At 44.1% G+C, this 27,972-nt stretch overlaps 1 protein-coding gene across 2 annotated transcripts in view; it reads left to right on the forward strand.

The window, feature by feature from the left end:
• DYNC2H1 (dynein cytoplasmic 2 heavy chain 1) overlaps positions 1 to 27,972 on the forward strand; it is a 1,763,151-nt gene that overhangs the window by 1,348,277 nt on the left and 386,902 nt on the right. For both annotated transcript variants that reach the window (XM_078657019.1, XM_078657020.1), the window contains exon 72: positions 21,409 to 21,459. In XM_078657019.1, coding sequence (XP_078513145.1) covers positions 21,409 to 21,459 — 51 coding nt within the window. The remainder of the gene's footprint in view (positions 1 to 21,408; positions 21,460 to 27,972) is intronic.

Genomic DNA, 27,972 nt, shown 5'->3' on the forward strand with positions numbered 1-27,972 from the left:
ATGATTGAGAGTGTCATTGTCTGTATGAGTATGTGCCTGGGTATGTCAGTGGCTGTATCAGTTTGTCCCTAGGTGTCTTAGAGATTGTATCAGTGTGAACCTGGTTCTGTTAGTGGCTGTGTGGGTGAGGGCCTGGGTGTGTCAGTGGTTGCATTGGCCTGCGCTCTAATGTGTCAGTCTCTGTGTAGTTTTATCAGTGTTTGACTGGGTCTGAAAGTAGATGTATTGGTGTATGGATGTAAGAGTGGATGTATCAGTGTATAACTGGATATATGAGTCGCTGTATCAGTGTGTACTATTTACTGTATGAGTGTGTGAGGGAGTGGGTGTGTGAATGGCTATATGCGGTATATGAGTCTATTTAGGTAGCAGTTTACATGTGTTTAAATGGCTGTGTAACTGACTGTATGGGATTTTGAATGGCTGTATGAGTGTATGTGTGGGTGTGTCAGTACCTGTGTAAATGACTCTATAGGTTTGCCAGTTCAAGTATGAGTAGCCGTGTGTGTTTGTGACCTATAATCAAAATTACTAATATACATTTTTATAACTTTACAAATACATTGTATTGACACATTACAAAACTATTTAAACCAAACAATTAACAAACAAACATAACAGAACTTATTTTACTATTTACAAATACACTTTTGTTCACAAGTACTTCAGGAAGCACAAACCAAAGTGATGTTTTGAAGCATCTCACAATACCATCAAGGGAAAAAAGGTTATAGATAAATATCTGTACTGCAATACTTGCAGCTAGTAGCTATCCAGAGGCACTACAAAACATTATTTACAATGGACAACTTCCGTGTGGAAACACTTAGAAACAATTCCAGTAAGGGGCCACAACTAAATCATGCATGACAAAGTAGGTGCAGCAGGTTAGTCCACCTGTACGGTACCCTTGGGAGAACCACCCCTAGCTCAGTCATTATAATAGCACCAGCCTTCAAAAATTTAAGGGAGATGCTCACTTACTGTGCGAAATGCCACATGCTCCTCACCATACTAATGTCTTCTGTGGGTGCATTTTTCCTTTTTTCTGTTCTCAGTTTCTATACTCATACACCAAAAGTGATGTACTGTTGAAATGATCATCAATGAACAGTGGGGAAAGACAAAATCACAAACATTGTGCAAAATCCTCCAAAACTAAAGACATCACATTCAAGACACCAGGAATACTTTGCTCCTTGGATCTGGCAAATGTTTGCAGGTGCTTTCAGCACATATTTGAAAGTATGCTGTCCTTCATCTGCAACAAAAAAATCCCCTTCTTGGAGAAAGTACACATCTGTTTGTGCAAAAAGAGTACCAAGCAATAGGTGCCCCTCCGATTCGTATGCTGTTGTGGATAAAATATGTACCTACATTTGGAACAGAAGCAGATGAGCCTGTGCTTTCTTTCAAAGAACAGTATGTTACATGTACCAATCCAAAAGACACTGAGGAAAAAAGCATTAAGCAGGAAGTACTACGTTACCATTGACATTCATGTCCAAAGTAATGTCAGCAGAAATATTTAATTATTTTCTTGGCTCCCTGTTGAAACTTCATGTTTCTCAGTCTGAAGCAGTTCATTCGTCTCAGTTCTCTTTGGAAAAAAAGAAAAAGTATAAAACTGTGAGGAAAAGCTTCTTAAAATACAGCAGTACTTTATACAAACATTTCAAATGTACCCCACACAATCCTCTGAGTGCTGCCCCTGTTTTTCAACCTGCACTCCTCTGGAGTGAATTCATACTTACTGACAAGAACCTCCTTCATAATGGGATACCTAAACCTCTTCCCCTTCTCTGAGTCTACTAGGGCATCCCCTCCGTCACCAGGAATATGACTCTAAAGACCAGCTCCCCAAACCTTCTCAGAGATTATATGTACCTCGAGAACTACTTCATATGCCTGAAACATCCTGTCTATATCAATGCCCTCCTTACAGTCAGGCATCAGGTCTCTGGGAATATGGACTCTTTGTTCTGCACTTGACACAGTAGTTTTGCTCCCAACATTTTTCCCACACTCTAATAGCTATGTGGCCTTTAAGTCCACCTCCTTGACAGTCACTTCATGAGCCAACAAGACCCTTTTCTTCTCCAAGGCTCCGTCAGCCTCAGCTTTTCTTTCTTGAGCAGCCACCTGAGCCAGATGCAGCCTCAGGTCCCTCTCAGCCTTTCTCTCCTTGACCTCCTCAGGGGTCTGGCTTTGGAAGAAGACACTACTTTCTGCATCGAATCCAGTAGGGAACTCTCTCTCTGTGGTGGATCCACTCTCTCCTCTGGAACCATTACCCAGTCTTTTCTCTACTCTTTTCCCTCCTGCTCAGAACTAGTATCCTAAGGGCCCTGATTCTAAGGTCAACTACAATCCGGTTTCTCCCTTCTCAAGAGTGCTGAAGTAGTCATTTTAAAACTCTTTCTGTGGTGCAGATTGCATTCTGTGGATGTCCTCCCAGACTGTAAGTGAAAACTAGTACTCAAACTTGGGCGTACGAGTAAGTAAATGGGTGTCTGAATGATTTTATTGATGTTTGAGTGAGTGTGGCAGTCACTGTCTGGCTATATGCGTGATGGGTACATAAGTGATTTTGTAGGAGTGTAACTGGGTCTGTAAGTGCCTGCCTGACTGTATGAGCATATGCAAATTAAATACTATTAGATTACATACCATAAGCAAGCTCCCACATCTGATTTCAAACACATTCGTTTAAACTGGCATAATAAAAGTAATATTCATTCAGTATAGCAATTCCTTCATCTCCTTTCCTGCTTATTTTTTTTAGTTATTATTCTAAGCTGCCTTCCAATTTCACTTCTAGTATACTGTCTAGAAGCTACACATTTTCTTTCACCTTACTTTCACCCACTATTTTTAATATATCTGTATGTACTACAACCTAATTAACATACCTGTAAAAGCTCTTTGCTGTTCTCTCAGTTTTATTTCTATGCCTGGTAGCATCTGTTTTCAATTGAAATCTCCAGTCAGAACTCCTGCAAACAACCTCCTCTCTCAGTAGAAAAGCAGGTAAAATGGCTACCAATCACCATGTGCTCTTACTTGTGCCGCTCTAGTTAACACATCACAGGCTTCCTTTCATATTTCTTTTTTGTTATACCATTTCTAAATGGTCAGTATTTCTTTAACCCTTTACATGTTTCCTGCAAAGAAGCCCAATATGGTTGGATTTTTTCTACGAATCTGCAGATCCACCGCTCAGCACAGCGCCCCATGTAACTTAGCGGCGAGATTCACAGATTTACACAGGGGGCTCCGCTGAGCCCTCTGACAGCTCTGCGGATTTCGCAAGTGAACAAAAAAAAACAAGTAGGAGGATGGCTTTGTATACGGTGCATACTTCTATATGTGATGCACCCTGCACTAATCTAGACAACCCTAACGGTAATTATACTTGTTTTTGATAACCTTTGAAAGCTAGAGAGCAGCCTTCAGGCTTATCTTGAGGGAGTGTAACACAACTTGCTTTGCCAACTTTAATCAATAGTGTAGGTTAAATGAAAAGAAACCACAAACACATTGGTATATCTCCTACCCGTAGATATCAACAAGAATATACAATAATACTTTGGAACATTTAGGTAAGTAGCACACTGGTCTCCAGGCAGACACCAAAACCATGTATTAAGAAAATGGAATGCAAACTGCAAAGGAGAAACGGGACTTGAACCAGCAGACTCAGAGTAGCAGGGGATACAAGGAACCACCCACGGTAAGTACAGAGGAACCCCACGGGGCTGTGTGTAGAGTGGAAAACACAGCTGCATACCCAATGGAAGTCAATGTAGAAGTCATGATTGTAGTTTTAAAGAAGAAGGACCCTTCTCAGGAGACCCCAGGAAAACATTTGGAAGACAGATGGTTGGAAAGCCCCCACCTGTGCATGCCCCAGGGACCAGGAAACCTGCATCACGGAAACCGGGTGAATAGGGGTGAAGTGAAGTTGCACGGAGGCACTTTTCATCTCGAGTGAAACTCAGGCCTCCTATATGCCTTTCACGAATATCACTCCTGCCCAGAGTGCTCAAGAAGATCAGGAGCGACCAAGCCCAAGTCATTCTTGTGGTTCCGGACTGGGCAAGAAGAGTCTGGTAGTCTGAGCTTCTCCAAATGAGCATCGATCCTCCAATCAGGCTCCCCTTTGGGAGGAACTTCTGTGGCAAGGTAGGGTCCCCCACCTGAACCTGTCAACTTTAAGCCTTCTTACTTGGAGATTGAGCAGCAGCAATTGATAGCTTTCGATCTTCCTCTGGAAGTTTTCAATGTTATTTTGCTAGGGGAGCAAATTTGTAAAATATCATACACAAATGTCTGTTGATCCTCTTTCTGTTTCCCTTTCTCAAGTTTTGCTTTTTATTATGACCTTTGTCCAGCAGGGCTCCTCACTGGACACTCTTAAAGAGTACCTTTCGGCCCTGTCTGCCTTCCTGAGGCTGCCAGACCAACCTTCATTATTAAAATCACCTATTGTAAATAGATTCCTGAAAGGCCTTGTACATATGTTCCCACCTTCCCCTCTCATTACATCTCAGTGGGACCTTAATTTGGTTCTAACCTTCCTGGTGTGTGCTACATTCGAACTGCTGCACAACTACCCCCTCTGGCTGCTTACCATCAAAACAGCCTTTCTAGTGGCAATCACATCTGCCAGGAGGTTGAGCGAATTGGAGGCTTTGTCATCCATGCCTCCGTACCTGACCATATTCCCTCACAAGTTGTTGCTTCGCCATAGGACCTCTTTCCAGCTTGCCCACTTTCTACGCCCCTCTGCATCACTCTAAAGAGGAGGAGGAGCTACACCACCGTCTGGACCCAAAAAAAGCTCCCACATTCTACCTTGACTGCACTAAAGAGTTTCAGGTGGATAACCAACTCTTTGTGGGGTACGTTGGAATGAAGAAAGGTCATGCAGTGCAGAAGAGGACTAGCTAGCAATGGGTCATCCTCGGCGCCACAATTTGCGACACTGTGGCTAAAAATCAGCATCCTAAAGGCTTAATAGCTCACTCCACCAGAGCTAAGGCTGTTACCAAGGCTTTGCAACATGGAGGTCAAATCCTCAACATTTGTCAGGCAGCAGCGTGGGCATCCCTGCACACGTTTACCAATCACTAATGCCTGGACAGTAAAGTCCACAGGGATGGCCTTTTTTGTCGCTCTGTTCTGCAGGACTATTTGGTCTATACTTTTCTGCTGTCCCTCCTTTGGGGATAGTATTGCTTGGGTATCTGTTCAAAGGTAAGGAATCTGCAGCTAGATGTCTGTATCAGATGGACAAGTTACTTACATTCGGTAACGCCTTACCTGGTAGAAACATGATCTAGCCGCAGATTCCTTACCGACTCACCCTTCCTCCCCGCACTGCAGACAGGCGTCTAGGGTTAGGGCTGATCCGTCTCAGGGCCCTATTTGTTCAGAAGCATACCAATGCCAATGCACTACATGGCTCTGCACTCCTGGCGTGGAAAGTCAACGCCATCTCCTCCTCCTGCTTCAACACCCTCAGCATGCTCCGCAAGATCTACAGATGGATCCCCACCGGAACCAAAAGGACGGTCAGCCAAGCCCTCGTCAGCAGCTGACTGGACTACGGCAACGCCCTCTACGCGGGAACCACGGCCAAACTCCAGAAACAACTAAAACGCATACACAACGCCTCTGCACGCCTCATCCTCGACATCCCCGCCACAGCCACATCACAGCACACCTGAGACCTGCACTGGCTCCCTGTCAACAAGAGGATCACCTTCAAGCTCCTCACCCACGCTCACACGGCACTCCACAACACTGGACCAGCATACCTCAACAAACGACTCACCTTCTACACCCTGAACTGCCCCCTCCACGGACCTCGCCCTCTGCATCATTCCACGCATCCACAGAATGACCGCCGGCGGCAGATCATTCTCAAACCTCGCCGCCAAGACATGTAACACCCTCCCCGTCCACCTGCGGCAGACCCAGGACCTGCTGACTTTGAGGAGACATCTCAAGACCTGGCTATTCGAGCAGTAGCAGCTCCCCATCCCCTGCCCCAGCAGCTTGACACCCTCACGGGTGAGTAGTGCGCTCTACAAATGATTGATTGATTGATTGATTTAAAGTTGTGAGAAGTACTGATGTCAATGCTCCGAGGTGGTGCCTATACAGGTGATGCAGACATCACTATGGCATGGATGACGCCACTGAACGTGATACAGAACCTACCTATGCCAGCTCCCGTCGTGTATTGTATCGGTATTGCTCAAATACCTGACTCCTGGAAAATTCAAAGGTGAGGAATCTGTGGCTAGATCATGTAGGCGCTACCGAAAGTAAGCAACTTGTTGTTAGACCTGGCATCTTTGGCGTGGTTTCCCCTGTCTTTTTGCCCCTATCTCCTGTATTTTTGATGTTGTGCTGTATTTCGTTTTTGCTAGTTTAGATGCTTTGGGCACTTTGCCACTGCTGATCAGTGTCAATTATGATGGTAATTGGTTATCCATGATTGACATATTTGTCTCACCCAGAAGTTCCTAGTAAAGTGCACTAAGTGTGCCAGGGCTGGGGTTACAAATGCTGCTGGTGGGCCTGCAGCACTGATTGAGCCACCCACATGAGTAGCCCTAAAATGGTGTCTCAGGCCTGCCACCGCAGTGCCTGTGTGCAGTCTGTGAACTGCCATGTCCTCCTGGTCAGTGTTCCCACTGACCCACCGCAACACGCCCGCTGTGTCCAGCGGGGTTGTCGCATCACCTCCCCAGGGTCTCAGGAGTGACGCACTGCTTGCTTTTCACCGCTACAGCTTTCACTTGGAATTTGTGTCGCATTTAAAGGTACTGTTGGCTAAAACGTGACGCAACTGTGGATTATTTTAACGCAACCTTAAAAACACTTTTGAAACTGTGTATGTTGGATTTTTGTTGTTTTGGTCTTGTCTAGTTTAGATTAAATACTTCTATTTTTCTAAACTGTTGTGTAGTTCATTTGTGGTGTTTTCACTGTGTTACTGTACTTTACACATTGCCTTTGATAAGCCTGACTGCTCGTGCCAAGCTACCAAGGGGTTGAGCAGGGGTTATCTAAAGAGTGGTTCCTCCATACCCTGACTAGAAGCAAGGGTCCCTATTTGGACAGTGGTACCTACCTCTGCCAACTAGAGACCCCCAGTTCTAACACTTGTCCATTGGCATAACGGGGATGGATGTCCCTGTCCACTCACAGCTCTGCCCAATATGACAGACATATACAGTAGTATGTAGGAAAACATTGTCTTCTGCACTTACGCCTACTTCCAGGACAACATGGATGTGTAGTACAGTGTAGTGAAGCAGTGGCCTCTGTGCTCACACCACTCCTGTGATATGCAGTGTGGTCTGGGAAGGAAGTGACCTGTCTGCTAACACATCTTACCAGGGTGAGAGGTGTCTGTAATAGGGTTTTAGAAAAATGTATCTCTCTACTCATACCTCATCTCATACTTACATTTATACCTAGTAGACAAAGGGGAGAAACTACCCTGTTTCCTGACACATGTCTCATGCATGATAACTCTGCTTCATATACTGTGGGGAGAGACTGGCCTTACTCCTCTGACCTGTCTCTTGGATGATGGATGTGCAAATTTGGGTGTGAAAAGTGACTTACCTCTCTGGTCACAGCTCTCTCCAATATGACAGATGTACAAGTCAAATGCGGAGTTGAAATTACCTATATGCTCAGAAGTCTGTTTTGCAAAACAACTGCAGAGACTATGATATCAAAACACACTGCCCTCTCAGGTGAGACATCTCCCCATAGTAACATATGTGCAAAGTAGGCTGTAGGTTGAAACAGTTCTCTCGGCGCATACCTCTCTAGTCTAGTTTAAAGTGGAATAGTCTCTGTCACGAAAACTGTGTCTTGGATGACAGGTGTCCATATTCAAATGCGGTGCTGTACACCTCTGTTTTAGAAGCCTTCCAGTGGCAACACCCATATGTAACTGGGTGTGTACAGCAACTGATAGCAGTGTGTATTCGAGTATAGAAATGAACTTCCTTGTGTGCCAATACCTCTTTCTTCTATCAGAGTTCAGTATACTACAGCATGTACAATGACTAATCTCTGTAGAGCACCTCACTGTTGCATGACAAGTAGCCATAGCTGCATGGCAATATAATTGGCTTCTCTTTTACCAATTCTTTGTATCCGTAAAGATTAACCATAGCACCATATAGATACATATACATGCAGTAGCATATTTGCATTCCCAAAAGATGGTACTAACAGTTTTACTCAATCTTCCAATACTAAAATAAAACCGAAATTTATAATAAGTGTTAAGCAAAGAAATCAAAAGTAACTTTAAACTTTTTCATTACAACAAAATCATTTAACAACATTACAAAACTGAAACAGCAACTACATTAACAAACAATACCAACAACTATAAAACAAACATCACAACCAGCATTACTACTTTATTATGTCTTCATCACCTTACGATGAGCAGCCTGGTGCAGTTGGACCTCCTCAGCCATCTTAGCCTGGCGAAGAGTCTTTGGTATGCCATGTGTTTGTTTTGGGACCAGCTAGCAAAAACATCTCAGCAAAGTTTCTCATGGATACAGTTTTTTAAAAAGAGTTCACATAGGCTAGCTCTGGCTCAGCTGGCTCGTACAGCTGAACTGCAGAGCTCTTCATGTGCTTCCATATCTATTAAACCTGTGCCTCCACAGGTACTCACTACTGATCAAGACCGTAATCCTGCTTGTCTTAGAAAGTCTCTTTTTTGCTGCTTATGTAAGCAGATAATAATTTCCTCAGAGACAAGTTTCCATTTTCCTCCTAAGAAAATGACAAATTAACAAAAAAGATAAAAATTGCATACAAATCAATAATTGATAAGTGATACATCACTATATTGCCTAAGCTTTACTACATTGTTTCACCTACAATCTCATATTTATATCTAGTACACCAGTAACTTATTCCTCTCTCCTAACAATTCCACACACTCAATTTTTTATATTTTCGCAATTAAATTATAACATGCCATGAACTCTCCTTCCATAACAGTTTATAAATTAACACATTCATTTTTACACACCTTTGCTAACACTCACTTCAGTATTTTACTTTAGAATTAACAATGGGATAAAATATATCTACAATGAGGTTCATAATAATGGAATAGCTTTTGTATAATTTTAGAAACATCTTTACAATTTGCAGACCTTGCTCTTATCTCTCTACATTATAATGTGCATAATTTTCTCTTATCTCTCTACATTATAATGTGTATCTCTCAAAGCTATAGTAACACCTTTACACCTCCCCAAACAGCTTATTTAAAAGAGACTGTAGTTATAGGTTCCTTACCTTTAGAATTACCCCCATGCCTCAGACTGGATCTGAGGAATTATTTTGCTTCGGTAGGTGGCATTGGTCGACTCCGGGTTCGTCATCAGGATCGAGGTCACCGGGACGCCGCCCCTGCACGCTGACGCCCCTGCACACTGACGTCAGTTCTTTGTTTTTCCGAGCCAGCCACCGCAGATCCAGAGAGAGCGTGCCCCTTAGTTGCTTTTTGACTAAACATTTTTTTACTTTTGTTGATTACTTTTTTTGAGTCTTCGACTCCTGGTAGCACGAGGGATGTCCCATCGTCGGATCTGCGACTCCTGTCACAAGTTGATGTCTGTCACGTATCCGCATCTCATGTGCCTCTGGTGCCTGGACTTCAGCCACGACCAAGGTCGTCCTCCGACTACCGGGCCATGAATCCGAAGTCTTTGCTGGAGCAGTCCCGAAAGCTCTTGGAGGCCCGGCAGTCTGCTCCGTGCCGTTCGAGCTCGAGGTCGAGAGGAAGTTTGCGGGAGCGGTCGCGGACCCACCACCACTCGTCATCGAAGTCTTCGCACTCATCGGGTAACTCGAAGCACAAGAAGAAGGCGTCATCTCTCATCGCCTTCTCCCCATCCGTCGGCCGACACGACACGGTACCCGGAGCGCAGTCGCTCTCCAGCTCCGTCTTTGGAGCCTGCTTCTGGGATGGCGGCAAGCTTTCCTCACTTTCCCGGAGCCGGAGAGTCACCAGCCCAGCTTTGAGCCTTTTACAAGGCTCTTCATAGCATTTTTGGGCAGCCCGACTCTGCAGGTGCGCCTTCGGCCCCACGGACTCGGCTGGGGGCCCTGGGCCTCTGATGCTGGCGGCTTTGGTGCCAGAGGGCCTCAGAGGAACCAGGCCTCGATCCGGATCAATGCCGTTCAACCTCACGGTACCTTCCCCTGCGCCTATTCCAGTGATGACACCCGGATGCCGGTTGTGCCCCCAACTGGCGTCGACCACAGCCTCACGCCTGACTTAGGCCCGGTGCCACACCGATGCTGCCCGACGTCGGTACCGGCGCCAGAAGGTACTCTTGTACCACTGTTCGTCTCTGACGTTCCCTATTGCCTTGAGTGGCAGCCAGAGGAGGGTGAGGAGGACTGGGAGGGGTCTGGAGACCCTATAGCTGACCATCTTACGGAGCCGGACTGGCGAGAGGAACTGGGTGATGCCAGTGGTTTGGATACCTCCCCAGACCATGGCATGCTCTGCCCCCTCCAGTGGCTATGGAGGAGGGAGCTTCTTACGCAGTGGTGTTGCGTAGGGCAGCTGAGGCCTGGGCCTCGAGCTTCCTATGGTGGCAGTCAGCACAAACCTCCTGACAGAGGTGCTTCAGCCAGCAGCAGCTTCTTCGGAGCCGCTGCTGCCTTTTAATAAAGCCCTCCCAGGCATCCTTCTGGGCACTTGTCTAAGCCCAGCACAGGGGCTCCTGTGGACAGGATGATTGCCCAACGCCACTGCCCGGCCCAGGGAAACCCACTTTTCCTCACCCAACCCCGAGAGCTTGGTAGTCCAAGCCTCGTCCTCTAAAGGTGCATTCCCTACTACTGCCCCAGATAGGGAATCTAAGAAGCTGGACCTTGGAAGAAGATGTTATGGGCTGTGGTCGGTAAACACTGCTTGCCTTTTGGGCCATTATACCCATACGGTGTGGGATACGGTTGCGCAAATGGTGCCACAGTGCCCGGAGGAGGCCCGAGCCGTGCTCACCTGTGCAGTTGCTGAGGGTCGAGATGCAGCTAAGTTCACCATCAGGTATGGGCTGGATGCCGCCGACTCTCTGGGCAGAACGGTTTCCACGCCAGTAGCCCTGCCGCGCTACACCTGGTTAAGAACGTCTGGTTTTTCAGGGGATGTCCAATCTGCCCTTTTGGACATGCCCTTTGGTGACCTTCGCCTGTTTGGTGACAAGGTGGACTCAGCGCTCAAGTGCTTCAAGGATTCTGGGGCTACGGCCAGATCCTTGCGCCTCGCAGCACCCTCTCGCCCCACGCAGTCAGCCTTTTGCCCCTTTCATGCTCACGGAATTGGTGCCCCACCACATTCCGCCCAATCGAGCCACAGGGCCACGCAAGTTCCCCAGTCTATTCATGGCTGGTGACGTTGGGACCCACCGATGCGGGTTGGGGCCAGCGGGTGGGCCAGTCCACCCATACCTCCCCTGCAGCAGCCTCTAAACCTTTCTAGTCCGACCTATCAGGGCCACCAGAGGCCAGTGGGCAGTAGGATTTGCCATTACCTCCCCCACTGGCAAAACATCACGTCGGACAGGTGGGTGTTGCAGATAGTCCGAAGGAGATACTTCCTCTCCTTCGAGACTACCTCTGCCTCCATGCCACCAGCACTCGATCTCATGTCGGAGGATTACTTGGACCTTCTCCGCCAGGAAGTTGCAGCTCTCTTGACCAAGGGAGCTATCGAAAGGGTCCCTGTGCCAGAAGTAGATCTTGGTTGTTAGTCCCACTACTTTCTGGTACCCAAGAAGGACAAAGGCCTGCGTCCTACCTTAGACCTCAAGGCCTTCAACCGCTTCCTCCAGAAGTAGAAGTTCAAAATGCTCACATTGGCTCATGTCTTATCTGCCTTCGATCCCGGAGACTGGATGGTAGCATTGGACTTGCAGGACGCTTATTTCCATATCCCGTCCTGCCAGCCCACAGGTGTTACCTATGGTTCACGGTAGGCAACGAGTATTTTCAGTTTTACTGTGCTCCTCTGAGGCCTTACCAGCACCCCTCGGGTGTTCACAAAAGTGATGGCGGTGGTCGCATCTTATCTACCCAGATCAGGGGCTCCAGTCTTCCCCTATCTCGACAACTGGCTGTTGAAGGCAGGCTCACTCCAGGCTGTTGTCTCTGTTGAGGACCAGCAGGGGAGCAGAGCACCAAGTAGGTTGTAGCAGGAACGGACCTTTGACGAATGTGTGACTATAAGGCCTCCACCTCATGCCCCCTAGGGAGCTGACGCCCTGTTAATGTGGGGTAATTCCTCTTAAGAAACAACGGCAAGTATTAGACTTGTTGCTACAAGATTATTAAATGTGCCATGTGCTAATTGCGTACCTATGGTGCACTCACGTCTTAGGGGGAAGTGACCTCTTCACCTCCCACCCAGACGAAAGCCCAGGACCACTTTCTAGGCCACTAGAGAGGGCTGAAACATGTTGGTGTGTAGTTTAGTGTCATAGGACCATCACACAAAACCTGGTCTATTAATAAACATGAGCAAAAACAACAGAGAGCTCAGTGAATACCCAGAATGTGTTCAGAGGAAAGAAAGTGAATCCCATCAGCCCAGCCAATGGCAGAGCTTCATCATCTGGGATTTGTAAGCAAATGGTCCAAATTTTGAGCAACACACCTTGTGGTATCGTGTGAAGGCCTTCCTTCCTTCTCTTAGAGGAAGAGTAGTGCAGGTGTTCATGGACAACACCACCCCCATGTGGAACTGCAACAAACAGGGCGGGGTGGGGTCGTGGATCCTGTGTCAAGAGGCTATTCGCCTTTGGACAGGGCTGGAACATCAGGGCATGACCCTGGTGGTTCAGCACCTGGCAGATTCCCTGAACGCCAGGGCAGACAAACTCAGCCACCGGTGCATGATGGATCACAAATGAAGTCTTCACTCTGAGATGGTGCATGGTCTCTTTCTGCAGTGGGGAGAGCCTTGATTAGATCTTTTCGCCACCGAAGAGAACACGCAATATCAGCAGTATTGTGCGTTGGAGCTTCCAAGGCAGCACTCTCTCGGCGCTCGCTCGGCGACGCTTTCTTGTCCTGAGTGGAGTTGTGGCCTTCTGTACTCCTTTCCACCTGGACCACTCTACCCAGAGTGCTGAAGAAGATGAAGCACGATCAGGCCCAAGTCATTCTTCTGGTACCGGACTGGGCAAGGAGCGTCTGGTACCCCTAGCTCTTGGGCATCTCTCGATGGGTTGTCCTGTGCGTCAAAATGTATTATTCTATGGCGAAAAAGGAACCTCCAGCAGGACTACGCGCCCACTCTACCAGGGTGACTGCAGCCACTACTGCTTTGGGACATGGAGTTCCGCCGACTGATATCTGCCAGGCAGCCACATGGGCATCCCTGCACACGTTCACAAAACATTACTGCCTGTACATCCAAGTCCAGGGGGACGGCTTTTTCGGCCATTCTGTTGTCCAGAACTTCCTGGTGTGAACTTAGTTAGCAGCCCTACCACCGGGGTTGGCATCTCTGGGATATCTATTGTAAAGGGTGAGTAATTTATAACTATAGTCTCTTTCAGATGAACAAGTTACTTACCTTTGGTAATGATGTATCTGTAAGAGACATATATAGTCATAGATTCCTAACTGCCCCACCCATGCCTACCCATCCTCCCCGCTCTGCGAACTGACTTCTAGGGATAGGGACTCCCTTCCAGGGCCCTAGTTATGTGCATCAGTGGTCAGTGTCTTGCATGGCTCTGCACTTCTGGAGTGGAAAGTCGTGTCGGAACTGACCTCAGAGCACATCATCGCGTCAACCACGAAGCCGACGACAGACGCGCAGTCGACCGATGCCTCCAACCGATGCGCTGGGATACTGCTACGAAAAAATTCTCCGGATCCAGTCTGATGCCTGGGGGTAATTCTAAAGGTAAGAAATCTGTAACTACATATGTCTCTTACAGATACATTGTTACCGAAGGTAAGTTACTTGCTCGACAAGACTTGAGGCATGGCCTGATTGTCCGTTCTGTCACTCTGGTATTTTCCCATTGGACTGCAAACTAGGGAGATGCTTAAGAGTTGGCTGGGCTGCTATGGCCAAACCGTGAAAGTCTTCAAGACCCCCAACTTAGCAGCAGTCGTCTATAGATTGAGGCTTGTTTTCATATTCTTGCCATGCCAATTTGGTTACCTGTCTCGCTGTGGTTTGAAAAGTACTGTACTAATTAGATCTGTTTTTGGTTTCATCAAAGATAGTATTCAGTGAGCGACAGATGTTCTCCATAGAGTGCGTTTGAATTTTCAGACTGTCTAATAAAAAATTACTGCCTAATCATTTTATTTTAAAAAAGATATTTCCAAAAAGCAAGTTGGTTTACTTTGTGGGAGGTTGTTTTCCATGGACTCATGACTTACTGCTAGTTCTATCCCTGTGTGGAATCACGAGAATGTTGTGCCCTGAGCCTTCACCTCTGTCACTTTTCATATCCCTGTGACCCAGACGTAGATACATTTATTCCTTCGAGTGGTGTTGAGAGCAGCCCATTTGGATTCCCCTTGACCGAACACCATAGTACTTTAATACTCCACAATCACCATTTATCAGCTTTTGATTATTCCCATTTTTCTGTAATACTGCTGTAAGTAAAATGTGTGAGCACCCATTACATTTAATTTCAGTTTCAGTTCACCATAATGCAAATATAGTCAAATGAAGATAGTTACTGTACCAGTGTCAAGCTGACAGGAAATCGAAACAAATTGGATAAAACACATTCACTTCAAATGAAATCGGAATGTGTGTTTTCAACCATTTGTGAAAGAGATATTCTGGCTGAGTCTTGATCACATGCTGAAGTGTGGTCAGTTGAATGGAAGCAGCAGCAATGAAGGACTATTTTAGTGGCAGGGATGTTTTGACTACTGGGGTTTCCAGTTGAAGTGTACTTTTGTACTTTAGACCACAACAGATGCTCAGAGGTTTTGCCTGGAAAGAAGGGCGGGGTGCCCAGATGCAAAACTTTATACGCCTCACAGCAGATTTTACATTTTTTTCTGGCTTGGACTGGAAGTAAATGTAATCCCTTTAGCACTGTTCAGATATGACCAAATCTTCTCTTTGTAGAAATGAAATAGGCTGTAGAATGTACATGGACTTTATCGTAACCAGGGAGCAGCGGGAAACTTCTAGTAGAATAGGCTTACCATAGGCTAACTGAGGAATGACTAGTGCAAGGGCAGCAGGTTTAACTGATTAGGTGTCAGGAGATATTTATTTCGTAAGGTATGTACAGAAAAATATTTGAGGACTGCTCTAACTTGCTGGTGCAAATCCAAAGTGACAAAGTACCATCAATGGTGAAGTCATGAGAGTTCACAAACTAGGGGAGAAATGGCTGTGGAGAAATGGCTGTAAATAACCTATTATGAGGACCATCATCCCATGGTGTCTCACGGGAACATAACCAGCGAACTCATTTTGGCCTTATTTTTATATGTTTTAAATGCTGATAATTGCCTCCAGATGCTAGACTACTTGTTGCTTTTGGAGTAAGCTATGCCTCATACATTTAGTGAAACAGGCATTTGCAGAGCCAGTTGATCTGTCCTTTAAAAATGCAATCTGCTAGCTTTGCCAAGGATTGTTTGAATTGGCCTGAACGAATCTGAAATGGCTGCAAGTGTATGATTAAATTTGCGCTATTTGCTTGTGTGATTGACAGCAGGTTTTACCTGATAGAATTAATGTGGGTGAACACACATGAAGTTTTAGTCTCTAAAGGCCAATTGTACAAAAATATAGAATTATGATTGCTTAATTGCTATTATTACCGAATCGCAATTAGAAAAAACTTACGGGCCATATGTATCAACACATTTCCCCATAGACACAGAATGGGCAAAACCCTTTGATACATCTGGCCCAAAGCTTAAATAGCGATTCCTAATGGTTCTCAAATCGACCTACCGTATAAATATTAATGAGGTAGATCGCAATTTGCGACCTATTATTAATATAAAGTCTTATAAAGCGCATAGCTATCCAAAAAGTGTTTCCCAGTGCTAACCCATTAGAAATGCAAACATCACAGCGATGGTGGACTGTTGAGGTCGGCAGACTACCATGTCTGTGATTGCTTTTCAGGTTTCGCCTGCAGCGCTTCCGCTGTGCTTGTGAAACCTATTGTATATAATATATCTTAAAAGGGGCTTCTCTTATCAGTTCCCAAGGCCAAAGTACTCATCCAAACCCGCTTTAGTGGGTGGAACTTAGTTTTGTTACATAAGGCTGCAGAGCATATACTGTTTACATATACTTATCTTCCCCTGGCTGCACACTTTTTTTGCGACTCGCAAAGGCCGAAATTCGCCGAATTTCTGCCTTTGCGAATCGCAAATGGTCTTTTTGCATGTTTTTGAATGTATCAAAAATTTGCAAATTAAGAAATCGCAAAGATTTGCGATTCCTTAATTTGCCATAGCATTTAAGGAATTGCAAATTTTGCGATTCCTTAAATGCTATGTAAGAAGCATTTTTTTTTTGCGAATTTTGGTTAAGGAATCGCAAATTACCACCGACTTGTAGTTGATGGTAATTTGCGAAGTCCTCAGCAAATGAACAAATTTGCATTTTTTAAGGTGGCATGTGACGCGCACACATGCCCATGGGGCATGTATGTGCGCCATATGCACACATATGTACATTTCAGGGGTGCAGCAGGGTGTCTTTCAGACACCCCTGCACCCTTGAAATAATTCTCAAATTGCGATTAGCAAATTGCGAATTCGCAATTTGAGAATTACTTCAAAATCATTCCTATGGGCCTCATGGCCCATAGGAATGCATGGGAAATTAATCCTTATTTGCGAATTCGCAAAATGCGAATTCGCAACTAAGAAAGTGTAAGGAATCGCAAATAAATAGCAATTTTTTTCATACATTCCATTTTGCGATTTCTAAATAGCGATTCCTTAAAAATCGCTATTTAGGAATCGCAAAATGGAATCTTGATACATCTACCCCTTATCTTCTACTAAAGCTATTCACAGTGTTTAAGCCCCATTCCCTGTCCAGATTTCAGGGACTGGTAAACTTTAAGATAAGATCACTTCCCAGGGAAAAGGCAGACCGCTTCTAACAGTATGTGGGAATGCTTGCTTTTTTCTTACTTTGTTGCAAAAGCAGATGCTTTTGCCTTAGACCATTTATGGCATTTCCTACTCGTGCATCAGTACCATTCTTTGCACTTTGTAGGCATTATCGCTTCATTTGTACTGCTATACAGGCAGTCACAATTGCAATTAAAAGGGGATCGATTTAAATGGTGCAGAAGGTGCAGTGGCACTGGGGCCAAACGTTGCCATAACTCCAATAAACACAAATATTTCTATATTTTACTACTAAACAGGCAGTTACAAGTGCAGTTACTTTGCAAACTATAGGGTCATAATTTGAATGGTGCTGCAGGTGCAATGGCACCAGGGCCAAAAGTTGTCATAACTCCACTAAACACCCAATATTTCTATATTTTTCTGCTAAACAGGCAGTCATAAGGGCAGTTATTTAGCAGGCACTAGGGCCATGGTTTTAATAGTGCAGCAAGTGCAGTGGTACTTGGACCAAAAGCTCTAGGTACAGATTATTGCTATATTTTACAACTAAACAGGCAGTCACAAGGGCAGTTATCTTGAAGGCAATAGGGTCATTATTTGAATGGTGCAGCAGGTGCAGTGGCACCAGGCCCACATGTTGTTTAAACTTCTGTAAACACCGAATATTGCTATGTTTTACACCTAAAGAAGCAGACATAAGTGCAGTTATCTAATAAGCACTAGGGTCATGATTTCAATATTGCATCTGGTACAGTGGCACCGGGACCAAAAGCTCCAGGCACCCCACCAAAGAATTATTGCTATCTTTTACAACTAAACAGGCAACCACAAGTAAGGTTACCATGCAAGAAACTGGGTCATTATTTGAATGTTGCAGCAGGTGCAGTGGCACCGGGCCCAAGTGTGGTCAGAATTCCTCTAAATACCTAATATTGCTATATTTTACTACTATAAAGACAGTCACAATTGCAGGTACCTTACAGTTAAAAATGGCTTTATTTGAATGGTGCAGCCGATGCTGTGACACTGGGGCCAAAAGCTCCAGGGACCTCATTAAATGCAGAATATTGCTAAATTTTACTACTAAACTGGCAGTCACAAGTGCAGTTACCTAGCAGGTACTAGGGTCATAATTTCAATGTGCTGCGGGTGCTGTGGCACTGGGGCCATAAGTTGTCAGAACTCCTTTAAACACTAAATATTGCTATATTTAACTACTAAATAGGCAGTCACAAGTGCTGTTCCCTTGCAGGCACTAGGGGCATGATTTGAATGCTGCAGCAGGTGCAGTGGCACCAAGTCCAAATGTTATCCGAACTCCTCCAAACACATAATGTTATATCAATTAATTATATTATTTCCTTCTTTCATTTAATTTTTCAAAATATTGCTATTAATTAGCCACGCTATGCTACTAGTAATCACACAATATATTTCCTTTTTTCAATAAACAAGTCATAAAAATGTAACAAACTTTCTATAACTTATATTATACAACTACCCAGCAAGCTGCAACGTACAACAACAAAAAATCGTATTATTAATCATATAGGCGAAACTTAATGCATTTACAAGTGCTTGTTAAATTAAGCACTTTTTTTTTAAACGCAGGACCACTGCCTGCTCTTAGAAAATATTTTTTTTTTCATTCTCTAAGGAAGGTGCTCCTTGGGGACTCCTTCCTATTTTCGAATGGTTGCTACCTCCTTTGAATGTTTTGCAACAGTAATTCACCGCAAAACATTCATACATAACACTGCAATTCGGTACGTGGAAGGGACGCCGTAAACTGGCCCCATACCAAATAACAAATCCCTAACACAAATAGAGATTCCGTAATGTTACCGAATCGAAATTTGGCTTTTGTACATTTAAAAAAAGTGTTTTTGCACTCGCAAAAAGGCTTTGTACATATGTCCCTAAGACACTTGAGCAGGCTTGCAGATTATGGAGCCTACTGTAAGTTGACCTAGTACCCATCAAAGAAAGGTACTCATTTACACACCAGCCACAACACTTGTGCCCTACAGCAGGTAGACACTACACCATGATATTTGTCCTATTAGTGTGCTGTAGTTTAGGTGCAGTGAAAAGCATACACCATAAATGGAACTAAAAAAAGATCCAGTTTTATCACTGGTAAAATAAGACACAAGTTTTAAGAATACAGAATTTAAAAATTCTTAGATGTATGCTAGAATTAAGTTTATTTTTTTAAAAAGGAAATAGTTTTGCCCCATTAACACTAATCGACCACCCTATACCCTCGCTTATGCAATCACCCACATCAGCACACTCATGCACTCAATCAATCGTTAGATCAAGCACCCACTCACAGCAGCAAATCAAAGTCCCACATGTATACACTCATTCACGTTTTTATGAAGGGACGAGGGAGGGAGGGAGTGTTGGGAAAGGGAAGGAAAGGATAATCCCATCGACTAGGTCTTAACATCAGTTTTACTCAAAGCAGGCACACAACAACTGGAACAATATTCCTTTAATGACTAAACCTATTGACACTCCTCACACCAAATCAGTCACCTCGTCCTTACCATGTGTGCTCCATAACTATGTATAAGCAATGAGGCACAAGCTGGAAATGGTGGACAACATTGCACACTATACCAAAGACCTGGTTAAATGGCGCGTCCCACAACATATTGGACCTTCTATTTCCTTCTAACTACTCCATCATCAGAAAATACCATGTAGGGAGAGTCGGAGGAGATATTGCTGTCATCTTCAGAGATTCCTTGCAATGCAGAATGATACCCAATTGCTATTTTACACCAAATATTTTATCACGACAGCTCGATTGCAGTTTTTAAACTGCTGAAGTAAGGCTACAGTGGTAGGCCAGAAGCCATGTTTGCGCTTCCACTGTGGTGAATGGCACAATTGGTGCTGCAGTCCACTAGTGGCATTTAACTTACAGGCTTTGGGTATACCGTGTACCATACGTTAAGCACTTGTAGGTAAACTAAATATGCCAATTAGGGTTATGCCTATTTCACCCTGTTAAAAGGGGGAGCAGAGGCACTTTACTTCTGGTTAGCAAGGGTAATAAGGGTTATGCCTATTCCACCCTGTTAAAAGGGGAGCAGAGGCACTTTACTTCTGGTTAGCAAGGGTAATAAGGGTTATGCCTATTTCACCCTGTTAAAAGGGGAGCAGAGGCACTTTACTTCTGGTTAGCAAGGGTAACGTGCGCAGAGTTCTACAGCCAGCAAAATCAGACAGGACAAGAATATATCATGCAAAATATGCCACTTTCTACAATATGGAATACCTTTTCAAAGTATTTCATGTCTGTAATCTGCGGTGGGCAGATACCAAGGTTAATAGACAATCCTGTCAGCCAGTTTCTGAAAGTGGCTGTCTAAAAGAGAGTGTGTGTGTCCGTGTGTGTGTATGTTTCTGTATTGACAGAGGCTCTCGCCAGAAGCTGACTTTGGGTGAAACTTTAAAACATGGAAAGAAGGAATATTATTCATAAAGGAGAATTTTACTTTAGTCTAACCATCTGTTTTGTATGATAGGTTTTCAATCAAGTTGCTAAATACAGTGATAGTTATAAGGACGCCTGTGCAAGATTCATGTTCAGTACTATATGGACTGCCTCCCAAGTACATTTGTTGAGGGGCTGCATGTCAGTTAATGTGTGAGATTACCATGTCTGCCTGAACGGTGGTGCGGCTGGACAATAGTTGTAGAGTAGCTGTGAGTCATAGGGCACTTATATTCAAGTATTCACCCAGGACTTGTCATAGCGCACTTATATTCATTTAATCACCCAGACCACGGCATAATGCACTTATGTTCATTTATTCACACAGGACTTGTCATAGTGCACTTATGTTCATTTATTCACCCAGGCCGAATCATAGTGCACTTATATTCATTTATACACCCAGACCACGGCATAGTGCACTTATATTCATTTATTCACCCAGGCCGAGTCATAGTGCACTTATATTCATTTATTCACCCAGGCCGAGTCATAGTGCACATATATTCATTTATTTACCCAGACCATATGCTGTATACAGGCTTCCCTGTGCCGCAATCCTGAAGTGTTAAAGTTGTCCCTCTAAATGAGTCTAGTTTGACCAAAATGCGTTGTAAAAGGCACATAGTAGTGCCAATACTGCAATTAAATGTGTTTTTTAATTGGATTGCTTTTAAAGCCAGCTGTATTTATATGTGTATTTATTTGTTGACACCTAGGAATGGGATGCTTTTACAGGCGTCATCATCGGAGATATGTTCAGAAAATCTGTAAGTACCTGTACATTTTTTCCTGTCTATTGTTGTTCGAAATGATTTTTCTTTTCTCCAAAATGCCCAATAAATGTGTCAGAAAAGCTTTGTCATCGATCGATAAAAAGAGGATTTTGTATTTAATTTGTTTACTCTGAGGCTTGTAAGTTCGAGTTCCTAGTCTCGTTTTTCCATATTGATCCCATTTTATCCTCCCTTTATTAAATCAAATAAAATACAGTGGGTTAGTGGCTGTGAAGGGATGTTGCCCCTTTAAAGCACACCACAAAGGCTTTGATAAATTGACATTGCTGAAGTCACCTTTTAACTGATGCTACACCATAAATTGGATCATCCTGATGTACAGGAAGTGCTTCCATGCGGGCATTACTCTCTGTATGTATGGTACCTACTCAGCTCTTTCCTACAACACTCAATTGAAAAATACTTGTGACGAGACCGTAAAATGTTTATTTAAACCTTTAAATAAAAACTGCACCCAGGTGGTGCTTTCTCTGTAACCGTCTCCTGTCGGGGCACCCAAGGCAGTCTTCAGCATCCTGGTGTCAGTGCCACCTGGAATCTTGTTTTTTTTGGGGCACTGAACAACAACCCATTTATCGTGCCTTTTTATTTTCAGGATTATACTTATAGGGGATTTCAGTCAGCCCTCTTCATCCCTTAGTCTGTTATTGGGTCATTCACATTTTTTCCACCCACTAAAGCATACAGCATGGGTCAGCGGGTCAGTCCACTTCTGCCCTTCTCTAATATCACCGTGAATGACAGCATTCTACCCTTTCACATGGAGCACACAAACCCTTCAGTGCCAGCGACAGGTAATGTGTACTAGTTTTTTGTTTTTTTTTAAATTGATGAGGGCCTGGTAACTTCCTTGTTAATAAACGTTTGCAGATACCATGACTAACCAAAACAAGCACTAACAAAAGCTATAAGGCCGGCAGCAAACGCCAGATCTTTTGGCTTTGTTAATGATTGTTTCAGCATGCCTCCACTCCCCAAACCACCAGACACCATGGCCCCTCTGATAGCACATCCTGCACCCCTCCTAGGAGATATTCACCTGGACATTACACTGATACTAATGCAGACTTGACACAAGTCACATTATATTCACCTATTTTCTCCGACTTTACTCCTGCCAGAGATTCCCTAATAGACAAACACATTCTGTTAGACCTTTTGTTGGCCTTAGGACTCTGCGCTCTTCACCACTGCTAAGCAGTGCTGAAGTGCAGGTGCTCTTTCCTTTAAACATAGTGAAACTGGCTTCCTCCCAATTGCCCAATTAATTCACTTGTAAGTCCCTAGTAAAGTGGTAATACAAATACCCAGGCCTGTAAATTAAATGCTACTACTGGGCCCACAGCACTCATTATGCCACCCACTTAAGTAGCCATTGAAACATGTCGCAGGCCTGCTATTGCAGACTGCGAGTGCAGTCTACTCTACCATTTCCACTTGGCAAAATAAGCCTTTTGTTAGGCCAAAACCTTCCTATTTAATATATGGTAGTCACTCCTGGGATAGGCCTTAAACAGGCTATAGGGCAGTGTGTAGTGTATTTACAAAATTAGACATGTACTGTTTAGGTTTCACCTGCCCAGCGCTTACGCTGTGTTTGTGAAAAATATTGTATTGAATATAATTCTTAAAAGGGGCTTACATCCCACCCATGCTTTTAATTGGTTCGGGTACTTGCCACTTACTTTTCCTCTGTTTCTTTTGGCTGTAGCATACTATTTCCTGTTGTTTGTCATGTGTTTCTCTTCTCAGTATCCCATGGCCCCAGTGCTGTTTTCATCTGCTTTAGTGGAAAGTCAGTTAAGCACCTCTGCGTGCTTTGTTGAGAAGCCAAATGCTCTGATTGCAACACACACTCATCAGCCCCCCTGGGGCCAAAAGATGGATCCACTCTAGTGCTGTCTTTTGAGCAGCGCACATACCAGTACCCCCGGGGTTAAAGCAGGGACTCACTCTAGTTAACTATTGCTTTGCGATTGGGTTGACCTTTCAGAGTGCAGTTCATTGAAGCTACCCTGAAGCTGATAGGCTTGTCTCGCTTCCTGTCCTCATGTATTAATGAAAGCTTATTGTTGTGTTGCATGATTTTTTTCCAGCATTTTCTTGTTGGATTTGTACTTTAGCACCCCCTGAGCTCAGGATAGGCGAGCAAGGTTCGCAAACATTACACAAACGTCCTGATTGCTCCCTCCTGAGAGCGACCTACTTCATGTTTATCTGTCAGGCCATCCTCCCCAAAGACCACCAGTCTGACCCAGAATCCTGTCCTCCACACCACCCCCATCAGCCTCTCCCCATCCCTTCCCCATGGTTCCAATTGGAGAAATATTCCATGGGGTGATTTGTTTGTTGCTTCTCATTTTGGCGAGGGTGCAGCATTCCAAGATTAATCTAATGGATAACTTGAGGAAAGGTCAAGGTGAGCGCAGACCTTCGGCACATGTTGACTGCCATTCATGACTGATAGCACAACAACCATAGATGTCATGGCATGTTGAGCTGGTAAGGTAGCTCAGTGGATGGGGTATCTACTTCAGAGATTGTGTAGCGGGGTTCACTAGATTATGCAACACAAACAAATAAATAATGTGGCACATTCTGTGGTTTTATTTGCTATTTTGACATTTTAAAACACTAAAATACAGTTTTGGTAAAAGTGTCACCTTTTTAGTACCGGCTTAACACCTTAATGCAGTATTTGTAAGATGACCAGCTAGCCCTTGATAAAGGCCTGCCACGGCATAGAGTTATGTGATCGCTTTTGAGTAACTTTTGATCCGTTTGTGCATGATGCATTTTTTGTTGAAATCTGAAAATTATGCAGCAGGCGATGGTTTACATGGCAGTTGCAGTAAATCTGTAATGATGCAAAGAAGGCAGTGGTTGCAAAATGGCAGAGTTCCAGTGGCTTGGTCTAAAGGTCATAGGTTGGCTCCAGAGTTCATGTTGATAATGCAGAGATTCGTGTCTGAACTTCTACCCACAATTGGGAAACCCAATGAGACCTCTTAAGGAGTCTGCTAAATGAGGGTTTTGTGTAACTTTCTGTCTACTGATGCTGGACGTTGTGAAGTAAACTTAGTAAGTTAATACACCTGCTGCAAGGATGCACAAGTATTCACTCACTGATCTCAGTAAGATAGCGCAGAGAGACAAGTGCACCTGTGGCAGAGATTTCTGTCAAACATTAGCTTCACATGGTCCTATCACAGCAATATAGCTAAATGGGTTGAATGCCTATAGCCGAGATCTGTATTTAACTTACTGGCGACAGATTTCAGTCCAAGGAAGATAGTTCAAGTAGTTGGTAAGCCTGTGTCTGCCCTGCAGGTTCCATTCTCTGGTGGTTTGAGTGCCATGGTAAGGACCTGTGTATAAACTGCAGTGCCCAGTTTGAGGGGCAAGATGGCGGACACAGCGGTGTCTGAGTGAGCAGCGTTATAGGAGGCTCCCGACCGGCTCCGTGAGGCTTCGCTTTTGTACCAGTAAATGCACATTTAGGAAAGCGACCATGCTTTAAGTATCTCTGAAGTACATTTAAAAGAAGGAAATCAGATACTTGCGGTTCGCGGGCAGTTGCTGGCTCTGGTATGCGACTTGATCCGTGAAAAAGCTACTCGCGTTTCCTTCGCTGGGCGTGGCTACGCCAGACTCATCCCTCCCCTTCGAGCACGCCTGGTCAGAGCATACGCCGAGAATCAAGCCGGGAATCGTCGGAGAGCAGGAGACGCCAGCGCTCCCAGCTGACACGAGCGGAGCAGAAGGATCAAGTAATGGCTCCAAAAAACCCCACTGGCGTACAGAGACAACAGAAGCCAAAGACAAGGGCAGTTACTGCGGCCGCACAGGAAGTTATTCAGACTACGGGAGGAACAACACCAATACCAACAGTATCGTCTACATCTGGCATAGTGAGTACAACTAGCACAATTAGCACAGTATCTGTTGGAAACCCGGGTTTGAATATGTCTCTGAATGTGTCTCAAAATACGAATGAATTACCTATCTCTTCCGGCGAGGTTCCTTTAGGAGCACCAATAATTACCAATGCACAAGATCCGAACCTGGTGAATTCTGGGAGTTGTAGGCAAGGTGCGGTTCCAAAAATACCAGGGATGTTTATAAAAAAAACAGGTACTTCAGTCAACTCAAGTATAATCAGAGACAGTGCACACGTTACTGACCCGGCTGATAACATAAATATTTTGGTAAATGCAGAAGCAGTGCAATCGGTGGAGGCATTAGAACAAACGGACTCATTACCTCTAAATCTAGGGGAGGATATGGAATCTATAGATTCTGCTGGAAAATTCTACTCCATGACTGATCTGACCCAAGCCCTAGACTCGGATGGTATGGAAGCCCAGGGGGAAGTGAGTAGGGCTCAATCTCTACAAGACTTTAAGAAATCTTTTTCTGATCCGGACCTGAATGACTTAAGTGATCCGGAAGACTCAGATCCTGATGAGACTCCTAATAAACTGAGGCAGAATGATAATGGAATCAACGACGTCATGTTTCCCTCTACTTCTAACTCGTCTATGGTAAATAAAGAAACACCGGAAATAACATTGGAAACCCTTTATCAGGTTATGCTACATCATAGGGAAGAGACAAAAGCAGAGAACCTTCGCACTCAAGGGGCAGTAAGGAAATTGCAAAATAATCTGAGGAAAGTAATGAAGATATCCAATGATACAGTGGCAAGAGTTATAGAAACAGAAACTAGGATTTCCCAACTTGAAGATTCAATGGGTCAGCAAAAGTCACAAATAAAGGCAATGGAGGTGGTAAAAGAAGATATCAACTGGAAGATAGTTGATTTGGAAAATAGATTGCGTCGGAACAATCTCCGAGTCCTTGGAGTTCCGGAAGGGAACGAAGGTTCTAATCCCCGACAATTTATGATAGAGCTCTTCACGGAAGCCTTCCCTGATTTAAAACAATGGAGGTGGGAGACGGAAATTCAGAGGGCTCATAGATTTCCTTTCCAAAAAAATCGACAAGATACAGCTGCCAAACCCCGTGCTATTCTGATCTCATTGAACAATTTTCTAGCTAGGGAAGCCCTCTATGACTTGGCCAGGCCTAATAGAAAACGCAAGGGCAAGGATGTTGAATTTTTTGTGCGTCCTGACTTTTGCCATGCTACTGTTCAACTTCGCTGGCAATTGCGCCAGCTTATACCTCAATTTCAGGCTAAAGGAGCACAGGCTTTCTTGTTGAACCCTGCAAAGCTTAAAATAATTCATAAGGAACGTACTTACTTTCTAACCTCAGAGGGGGCGGCTAAAGAAATGTTAACCTCGATGTGAGAAAAAGAGGGAAACATTTTTCCTTTGATATAAGAAATACAAAATAGGAAAAAAAGGGCTATAATGTATCTATACCTGCCCCTTGACCCCCTATTTCTAATTTTTTTTTTCTTTTTTTCTTTTTTCCTTTTTTTACTAGCATCAAATTAGGTTGGGGGTCTCTGTTGGTGAACTGTTTAGGATGGTATCATAAAAGTGGTATATTTTATGGTGATAGCATAATTGTTTAGACAATGGGCAGGTATGATTTTCGCTATGATTTTTGTAAAGTAAAAATATGATGTGGAGCCACATACGTGAGCCTTTTAGCGCCTATCACATCATCAATGAGAGGGACTAATCAGTCCCTTTGCCCTGATAGATTGGGGGAGGGAGAGCGGGTGGGTGGGCTCAGGTTGAGCTCTGGGTGGGGAGGGTGGTTGGGAAGGGGAAAAAAAGGGTTGCAAACAAAATCAGAAACTATTTAAGGATGTATATATTGAAAATCTCTTTTCTTTTTGTGTTTTCTCCTTTAAAATTTTCTAAAGCTCTGAAACATATAGGGAGTTATGAGATGAACTATGCAATTTATGTTCTCATAAGTAAAAATTTATTAAATGGAAAAATTACGAATTTGTTCTTGGAACATATGTGGGTTAAATAATAGAAAAAAAAGGGGAGTTGCTGCACAGATTATACAGACCATGAAATTGGATATTTTATGTATACAAGAGTCACACATTATATGGAATGATAGAAAAATGTATGATGATCTGGGGATGAGATTGTTAGTTTGCACCTCAAAAAAAAAATATTAAAAAAAAATAAATAAATTTTAAAAAAAGATAGCGCAGAGAGACAAGTGCACCTGTGGCAGAGATTTCTGTCAAACATTAGCTTCACATGGTCCTATCACAGCAATATAGCTAAATGGGTTGAATGCCTATAGCCGAGATCTGTATTTAACTTACTGGTGACAGATTTCAGTCCAAGGAAGATAGTTCAAGTAGTTGGTAAGCCTGTGTCTGCCCTGCAGGTTCCATTCTCTGGTGGCTTGAGTGCCATGGTAAGGACCTGTGTATAAACTGCAGTGCCCAGTGTCCAATTTTTGGAAGACCTCTCTGTGGGTTAAAACACCTGCTGCACAAATCTGTGTGGTATTTGCAGATCACAAGTTCCTGCTTTAGAAACA

This window comes from Lissotriton helveticus, chromosome 8 (genome assembly GCF_964261635.1).
Source record: "Lissotriton helveticus chromosome 8, aLisHel1.1, whole genome shotgun sequence".
NCBI classification, from domain to species: Eukaryota; Metazoa; Chordata; class Amphibia; order Caudata; family Salamandridae; genus Lissotriton; species Lissotriton helveticus.